Source organism: Anser brachyrhynchus (assembly GCF_964034855.1).
Source record: "Anser brachyrhynchus genome assembly, chromosome: Z".
NCBI classification, from domain to species: Eukaryota; Metazoa; Chordata; class Aves; order Anseriformes; family Anatidae; genus Anser; species Anser brachyrhynchus.
Genome location: NC_137697.1, coordinates 71,325,799 through 71,335,578, shown reverse-complemented (window position 1 = coordinate 71,335,578; position 9,780 = coordinate 71,325,799). Strand labels below are relative to the sequence as shown.

The 9,780-nt window shown below is 35.6% G+C and overlaps 1 protein-coding gene across 1 annotated transcript; it reads right to left on the bottom strand.

Moving 5' to 3' along the window:
* Nucleotides 1-963: 963 nt before the first annotated feature.
* Nucleotides 964-7,649, bottom strand: LOC308185033 (uncharacterized protein). The gene is made up of 4 exons (XM_080572645.1): nucleotides 6,876-7,649; nucleotides 5,588-5,633; nucleotides 2,080-2,146; nucleotides 964-1,233 (listed from the first exon to the last, which is right to left on the bottom strand). Exons 1-4 carry the CDS (start codon nucleotides 7,017-7,019, stop codon nucleotides 1,170-1,172), a joined length of 321 nt encoding a protein of 106 aa, XP_080428771.1. The 5' UTR covers nucleotides 7,020-7,649; the 3' UTR covers nucleotides 964-1,169.
* Between the last annotated feature and the right edge of the window lie 2,131 nt (nucleotides 7,650-9,780).

Genomic DNA, 9,780 nt, shown 5'->3' with positions numbered 1-9,780 from the left:
TTGCCTTTACTAACTCTATTAATGCTTCATTTTTGCCATGTTGCTGCTCATGAACCACTGTCCAATGGTCTGCACCATTTGTAAGACTGTTATGTCATCTTTTGGAACACAGAAGCAAGTACTGTTTTATCCATACCCCATGCTACTCTGGATATTCCTCGTGTCTTTACAGAGGAGCCAGGGTGACTGATGTGGTCCTTGACCACTGACTGCTGTGACCAGACTGCAAATGGTGGAAGATAAAAGGTTTGTGCTAGGAGAGTTTCCAAATAAATACAATTAGTCCCATTTTTCCAAAGAACCCTCAATTTGTATATAAAAATCCCCACTCTTTTTCTTTACTTCTTGAGTAAGATTGTACAGCTCAAAGTTCTAGCAGATCATTCTGGTTCTTTAAATGGTAACTTAGGCAGTGCGTGCAAAATGTCTCCAAGCCAGAGGTGTCAAGATTTACATCCAAGCTAATATTCACTGTGCAGAATCATAATATGTATATGTTTATGAGGAAGCGCAAGTGGTTTGGAACACTATATGTAGACACTTTCTAAGTCCCAGTGGCATCTTTTTTTCCTTAGTGGTTTGATTTGTTTTGCAATTGTCTTTGTGGAATGGAGAACGTTCATATCACTATGAATTTAATGTACTTGGAATAGTGAAATTTCAATTCTGACAGAATTTCCTTGTTGTACTATTTTTACCCACTTTTTACACTACTCATCACATCTTACCAGTCTTCCACTGGTTAACTTATAATAAATTCTCCTTGGTAGACACATGTGCACAAGAAAATTGTTGGTTTAGAGTGTTTTTTTTTCCACTTAGAAACAAATAAAATCAGAATTACAGATACTCCAAAAGAGATCTGTAATAATTGTATATATCACTCAGAAGACCAAGACCAGTATCACCAAAACATGCAGTCATTTGGGTTATGATGTGTTATTATCAATAGCATAGATTTGTTCATGGTGTTAACTGTGCCTGAGAAAGTATTCCAGAAAAGTACCCCATTTTTTAGCGGGATTCTGTCAGAAGTGCACTCTTGTGACAGAGTAAGAAAATTTGTTTTATTTATTTATTTATTTTTGGTCTACTTTTTTGGCTATTATCAGATTCACTACATCATTTTCTCTTGTGAGAGGTTCTAGTGCAGAAGAATGAGTTCAGCATTACTGGGCCATGCACATTTCAGTTGCTGTGAATGTTGGAAAGCCATGGTAAAAAATTTCTGCCCTGCAAAACAAAGAACAAAATAGTACAAGCTTTAAAATAAAGAAACTGAAGTACTGATACTATCAAACCATTCTCCTCCTGCTCCCCCCCCCCAAAAAAAGGGAAAGAAAAAGAAAAAAAAAAGAAAAAGAAAAAGAAAAAGAAAAAGAAAAAGAAAAAGAAAAAGAAAAAGAAAAAGAAAAAGAAAAAGAAAAAGAAAAAGAAAAAGAAAAAGAAAAAGAAAAAGAAAAAGAAAAAGAAAAAGAAAAAGAAAAGGAAAAAGAAAAAGGAAAAGAAAAAGAAAAAGAAAAAGAAAAAGAAAAAGGAAAAGGAAAAGGAAAAGGAAAAGGAAAAGGAAAAGGAAAAGGAAAAGGAAAAGGAAAAGGAAAAGGAAAAGGAAAAGGAAAAGGAAAAGGAAAAGGAAAAGGAAAAGGAAAAGGAAAAGGAAAAGGAAAAGGAAAAGGAAAAGGAAAAGGAAAAGGAAAAGAAAAAGAAAAAGAAAAAGAAAAAGAAAAAGAAAAAGAAAAAAAAGAAAAAGAAAAAGAAAAAGAAAAAGAAAAAGAAAAAGAAAAAGAAAAAGAAAAAGAAAAAGAAAAAGAAAAAGAAAAAGAAAAAGAAAAAGAAAAAGAAAAAGAAAAAGAAAAAGAAAAAGAAAAAAAAAAGAAAAAGGAAAAGGAAAAGAAAAAGAAAAGGAAAAAGAAAAAGAAAAAGAAAAAGAAAGAAAAATTACACTCCATTTCTGTTTATCACATGTTGTTTTTCAGAGTTTTTCACCCTAAATTGATTACTCAGTAAAAAACATCCTGTAGAAAGACTGTGAGTGCTGCTTCCACCACAATCTACACAAATTCAGTGGCATTTCAGTACCTCTCTCGGAAATCTGGTACTTTCCTACTTCGGCTTCCCACTGCTTCTGCAGCCTTGTCATAGAAGGCTAGATGAGACAGGGAGGTGAAATCAGAAGGAAAGAAAGGATTATAATGGAGAGTGAAAAAAAAAATGTGTAAAGCAGTATATCACATATATATGTATATATATATATAAATCAGTATCAGCTCTTTTAATGGTGTAACACTTCAGAAATTGTCAACAATCCAGATATTATTGTCTGCATACATGGGCTACACCTTGAAAGAAAAGGTGACTAGAATTTATCTCCCTAATTAGGATTTGCTCAGTAGTTTTAAAGCAGCTGCTAGCTTCTGTGTCCTTTCTGCACTCTGCTTCAGTAGGACTTGCACCTGACACTGTATATTCCTTTATCTAGCTTATGTCCATGAATGAATCTTGATGAACTTCTGCCATTGCAAAGCATCTACGGAGTCCACATTTCAGCTCAACACTGTGTAATAGCCACTGTGGATTGTCTCCTTGCTGGTCCTGTATTGGCCATATCTTTGATTATGTGTTCAAATACTTTCAAAAAGATCTTTTTTTCAAATTCACCAACAGCTTCTTTTATTATTGATCTCTCACTTTTACCAGCTTGTCAGCCCCTGCATTTAAAGGCATCTTTGGAATTTTATTTTTTTTTTCAGACAGAAAATAGGTTTTTTTGTTCTTTTTTGTTTGTTTGTTTTTGTTTTTACATAGCAAAGGTATCCAAAATCTCAGTGATTGTTGATCACTTTTGCATTTCAGAACTGAAAATTATTACAACTATTAAAATCAGACATGCTTTTAACCTACAATATTTGAAGAAGAGACTCAGAAGTACTACGCAATGTTTAGGTTAATTGGTCCCTCTGAGTCTGCTGTTTTATGGCTGGCATGATCTCTTCCCTGTGCTCTCAGACCCAGTCAAATATTCAGCTGGCAATGTAAGTGTCAGCAATGGATGAAGCAGGGCTTTTGGTCCAGCAGTGTTTTGTAGCAAATGAGTCTAATTTGGAAAGATCTTGCCCTCTCATGTCAGTAAAAAAGATAGCCAAAGTCAAATATTGACTGACTCAGCTAGTTCTGATGGGCTGCCACAAGCTGCCTGACTGGCTTATAAGAATTGGAAGCATTTCAGCCCAACCACAAATTGACTCAAACAATCAGGATATGAAACACATTCACTATAGCAATCATATTTAGCTTGCTAATGATCTAGCAAACAAAAGAATCACAGAGTCATCTAGGTTGGACAAGACCTTCAAGATCATGAAGTCCAAACATCAATCTGATCTACAGAATTCCGTAACTAAACAATGTCCATTAGTGCCACATCCATGTCTCTTATATACCTCCAGAGATGAGGACTCCACCAGTTCCCTGGGCAGACCATTTTACTGTGGTAAAAGAGTAGCTACATGTAATTAAGGAAGTCCTGAAAACCTCCCTAAAGTCTGTAAGATCAACATCAATAACAATGAGAAAGAGGCTTTTCATCAAGCATCCAGCTATCACAAAATATTGGAATCACAGAATGGTTTGGGTTGGAAGGGACCTTGAAGACCATCTAACTCCAACCTCCCTGCCAGGGGAAGGGATACTTCCCAGCACACCAGGTTGCTCTAAGTCCCATCCAAGCTGGCCTTGAACACTTCCAAGGATGGGGCATCCACAGATTCTCTGGGCAACCTGTTCCAGTGCCTCACCACCCTCGTAGCAAAGAATTTACTTATATCTAATCTAAATCTACCCTCTTTTAGTTTAAAGCCATTACTCCTTGTCCCGTCACTACATTCCATAATATAGAATCTCTTCCCATCTTTCCTGTAGGCCCCCTTTAGGTACTGGAAGGTCACTAGACAGCCTCCTTGGAGCCTTCTCTTCTCCAAGCTGAACAATCCCTCAGCCTCTCTTCATAGGAGAGGTGCTCCTGCCCTTTGATCATCTTTGTGGCCCTCCTCTGGACTCCTTCTAATAGGTCCGTGTCCTTCTTGCCTCTGGGAGAGCAGATTGAAGAAAGGGGAAAAAAACAGCAGCTGGGAGAGAGAAGTGAGAAATGTGAGCTCTAAGCCAATCTGATGGACAAGCACTAAAACTAAACGATTATGTTGCATGGAATACATAGTCATCACAACAGTGATCACAGACATGTCTGCAAATCATCTGTCTGCTTATTTCACTTTTAAGTCTGATATTAGGCTTCACTTGTGTGAAGTCCTTTCAGGAAGTGCTTTGATACCTGCTGAGGGAATTACACCAACAGTGAGTTCTGGTTGTTATTGCTCAAGTCTTTGAACAGAAGATGAACATGGAAAAAAATCTGCATCTGGCATTTCAGACTATTTCCAGGAAGAACCTCCGGGCTTATGTGGCAAGGTTCTGGCAGCAGAGGGGCTGCAGGGATGGTCTCTGTAAGCAGAGCCCAGCAGCTGCATCATGTTAGAGGAGAGCCAGCTCCAGATGGCTCCAAAAGGGACCTGTCACTAGCCAGAGCTGAGCTATGAGTGAGGCTGGTTGTGCGTCTTGAAAAATGTGTTTAAGAAAGGAGAAAAATACGGTGCAATGGCAGCTGGGACTGAGGAGTGAGAAATATAGGGGAGCAGTTCTTGAAGAGCTGCTGCCTGTGGGCAACCCCACAGGATCAGTTCAGGAAGGACAGCATCCCGTGAGAAGGAACCCATGTGGAGAAGGGGCAGGGAGTGACCATGAAAGAGCAGAGGAGATAAAGTGTCATGGGCTGACCATAGCCCCCATTCTCCATTCCCCTGCGCTGAGCAGGGGGAGGAGGAATAAATGGTGGATGGGGAAAGGTGTTTTTAGTTTGCTTTTAGTTTCCCACTGCTGTAGTCTGCTAGTGATAGGCAATAAATTACATTAATTTCCCTGTAATAAGTCTGTTTTGCTTGTGATGGTGTCTGGTGAGTGATCTGCCTGTCCTTACACCAATCCTTGAGTCCTTTCCATTTTATTTTCTCCCCGTGTTCTTTTGGGGAAGGGGAGTGAGAGAGTGGTAGTGATGGACTTCAGCTGCCCATCAGTGTGAAGCCCCCACACCTAGTCTGAATTTCTACACCTCTGAGCAGTTTTGGTCCTTGTCATCATATAACCAGGCTACAGAAGAGCAAGGAGAAAGAAAGAGAAGGGAAGTCCTGTATCCTGTCTCTGTAGCACTGCAAGCCAAGCAGCATTGCTGAAGCACAGTACAGCAACTGCATGTTAGTGCAGCAATGTCAGCAACTGCTTATCAGCAATGATCTAAGTGATCATTAGGTACTTTTATAGAACATTAATGAACAAAAGATTTCCTGTCTACCAAGATGGTTCTGGTGGAGGGTACTTCTACTGCAGTCACTGGGTGACTTTGCCCCTTTCTGGAGTTGTGACGTTGCTTTGTGACAGGTGAGAAAATTTGCCATTGTAAAATCATTTCTAAGTCTTGCCCCTTGCACTGTCCACTCCTGTGTTGTACTTGTTCCAGCCTGCATTGGATGATAGTTACCTCTGTGTGAATCCTCCATCGGCTCAGCTATTATGATGGTGTTTTCCTGAGGAAAAGACATTGACAGGGATGAAAATAAAGGTGCAAGGGAATAAACCTATATTGTGTTAGGAGGAAAACATTTTTACAGACAAGATCAGTCATGTAATTGACTTGTATGTCTCCATCAACAGGAAAGCATTTACCAAAACAGTTGAAATTAATCCAGCAAAGCTTCCTTTTTGAAGGTTTTCTGGGTAAATTTGTCTGAGAAAAAAATATATATATCTTCCATTGCCATTTACATCCATGTATCCTTCTTGTAGGAAAAAAGATCCCGTTCAAAATGTTACCAAACTGAATGTAAAAGCAGATGTCAAAGAGTAGTAGAAGGTATAACAGAACAGATAATGCATGAGTCCCAAGAGAGGAACTTCTGTGAAAGAATATGAGACAAGTTACAGACTTCATTTCTACAACAAAAAAATTCTTCAAACCTTAGAATCAGACCAACAAAAAAGGGCTCATGTTTGGGTCTGTTTTTGGTGTGCATAAATTAGGGTTTAGTCTCTATTATATTGTCTCAGTTGCATTTTTAATCCTTTAATCCTTGAATTTTCCTTATTTGCTCGTGCTGCAGAGAAAATTTTCTTAAGAAGTAGAGGCACCTATTTCTTGGAGGATTTCAATTTTAGAATCAATTTTCTCCATATTCTTCATAATGCATCAGAAACTCTACCCATTCACATCCTTTTCTCATTTACTATAGTAGAATTCACTCAGATTTTCTTCAGGCTGGCTACTTTCCTAGTTTGTGGACAGTTCTGAAGACATACTACACAAAAACAGACAGTTCAAAACATACTCATTAATGTACTTTTAAGCAAATTGTTTTTGTATTTGTTTTTACTAAGTATGGTTGTGGCCATAACCCTGGCAACTCATTTTTATCTAAGACATTTTTACAGCAAATTTTATCTAAATTTAAGAGGAAATTGAAAATACTAATAGCAATTTCCTTTCATACTAAAACTGTTTAACAAGCAATTAAAATTTATTTTTCAGCACAAGTAGAAATATTCTTCTGAGTTCTTTAATTGCTTATATGAATCAGTTAATTTCCCATTTTAGTATATATGTATATATTTAGTAAGTGTCAAAAGCTACAAGCTTTCTAATATATTGTTCAATGTGTTTAATATCCAACCCCACTTGCCTGTAGACACACTCTACCAGATTTTTATGTACTTCATCAAACTGAAGTTCATTGTGAGAGTGGTTTTGTTGTTGCAGTGATAAAATTTCTCACCTGAATCAATGGTTTCATTTTCAGTGTTCTCACAGTATTCCTTGCTTCTGCTGTACCTAATCCAACCCAAAAGATCTCTGACATGGTCCTGCATGAGACAGGAGACAAAGAGATGAAAACACTTCCTTCAACCCTCAAGTTCATTCTGAAAATATTACAGAGATTCTACATCACAGATTTGACTATTTTTTATTTTATTTTTCTTTTTTATTATTTCTTGAGCTCTTCCTTTTTTCTGCTCTAGTCCATTTGTCATAATGGGTTTTGATTCCTATCAGTTTTGCAGTGAGGACAAGAGGAGGGAAGTTATTTCACTCAAGTGAGACCCATTAGAGTGGACAAGGAGAGGAACAGGACCTGCTCTGTAATTTCTGAAGAACACACATACGTTTTTCATATATTCTTTTTCCTTATAGTGCCTGTGACAGGCAGAATCACTAAAAGCTAATATCTAAATATCCATATCTATTTGTACAAGAAGTTTTTTGCTAGCAAGCCAAAACCAGGATTGTGTATCATACTTCAGAAAACTGCCATGAAAAATTAATTAAAATTACTTGTAATGAATACAGTGTCTCAAGAAATGTGGATAACCCTCCCCCTAAAATACTTGGATATAGAAGATCAGTCATTTTGTTTTAATAATGCATCGACCTTGAATATAATATTCATTTCCAAACATTTTTATCATAAGCAAGCACCAGCACTGAGTGGTTTGAACTCCCAAGTCTTTGTTTAGACAGAGAAATAGAATAGTGAGAAAAAATCCTATGAGGTGAGTAGAAACAACATTTCAGACCCTCAGAAAAGGGAAACTAATGGAAATCTGATAACTTCAAAGGGAGGTAGAATTAAGGAAAAAACTCCCACTAAATAGCTGAATTACTTCTAAGCAAATTTGTTAATTATGTTATAATGAGTTCAGAAAAGAGAGAGATTTATTATCCAAACAAATAACATATATTTGCATATAACAAACCTTGCATATATATGTATTTCCAACTTATAGGTGGTTTAGCTGTATCCAAACACAAGGGATAAAAATAGTACTCTCAAACCAAAGGGCAAGTTTAAGGAGCTATTTAAGAGATATCCCATGCTTTTCTAGCTGATATGGAACAGCAAAATACATTAGTTTAAGCAAAAGACAAGAAAAGTTGATATTCTAATTCAACTAAGTTATTCCTTCTGATACTAGTACTTCCAGGGCTTCTGGGGATGTCCCCTCCCTGGAAGTGTTCAAGGCCAGGCTGGATGGAGCTTTGGACAACCTGGTCTAGTATCCCTGCCCATTGCAGGGGGGTTGGAACTAGGTGATCTTTAAAGTCACTTCCAAATCAAATTGTTCTATGATTCTATGATTCCTGCTAAAAAAATAAGAAAATAAAAAATCACAAAGTACAGTTTACATTATTTAATTAAAGTAGAAAAAAATACAAAATTCAGCAGGCCTCTCATGACTGAATTTTCAAGTGCTTTTTTTGATGTTTGTATGCACAGATAGATGACCAATGATATTTTTAGAAGCAGCCTACAGGATGACATCAATTTGACTGCATAGTATAATGTAATTGTGAAATAATGTCTTCATTTTTACATGACTTAATGTAAGGCATAGCATGTACTTCAAAAGACACAGTCTAACAGGTAACTTTGTCTAAAACCACATTAATCTGACTAGGAGTAGTCCAAGCTCTTTTTTTTTTTTTTCTAAAACATTGAAACAAATATGATTGTATAGAATAAAGTGTCTTTTTTATTTTTCCTCTAATTTATATAAATATCTTAAACACATATTTGGATAGGTAGTTGTACATCTGAATTTATACAGGTTATATTCAGTATCAAATTACAATATGATATAATTTAAATCTGAGATTTGTATTAAATATTTGTAAATATTTTCTGGCTGATTTTTATTCAAAGGATTGCTAAAAAATATATTTGTATTTGTTTACTTAAAATCTGTTCCGTGGGTATTTTGGTAAGTGACATCACTACAGCTTTGTACTGAATAGTTTAGTATATCCTCATGAAAGATTTTTTTATCTGCATCTTCAGTTATGTAAAGCTAAATACTTCTCCATATGTGCCAACATACCATTAATATTACCAGTAAATTGGATTTATATTATAGCACATAAGCTATAATAATTTTTCACAGGCTTTTTATACCTTATGCATGTATTCTTTCACACCTCTAAGGACTATTATTGTGCTCGAGTATCTATCACTATTTAAGTTTAACCTAAAGGTACTTTATTATTATTATTATTATTATTATTATTATTATTATTATTATTATTATTATTATTATTATTAATTAATAATAATAATAATAATAATAATAATAATAATAATTTCATTCCAGAAACTTTACTTCTGTGAAGCAAACTATATTCATATAATTCATATTCTATGAATCTAATCCATATTCTAAGAATATGAAAGGCATGCTTGTGATTAAAGTTTCTGAAAATCAGTCACTGTAATAGCAATTTCCTGCTGAACCAAGTTGCCATTCAGTACCTTGGGAATTTGGTTTGAGTAAGTTCTAGCTTTTGTGTTTAAAACATGATTTCAGAGTGTTGTAAATACATTAATTCCTAATTAAGTTTGGAAAGCACTTCAAAATTCTGCAATGACATTTTTAGTGTAACGATGAAACATGGCCATTTACTTAGAGGTTTCTTTGTCATTACAAACTAAAATGCAAGCCTACTGTATTAGGGTAGCCAAAGTTTCAGACTGACAGCTTAGCAGAATTTTTATTTTTATTATTATTATTATTAATTTATTATTTTTTTTTTCATTGTATTTCTCACTTCTCATGTGGTGCTCTGAGGTTTATAGAAATAGGTATTAATTACAAATCTGTAATCCCTATTTCCTCATTCTCTCTTCA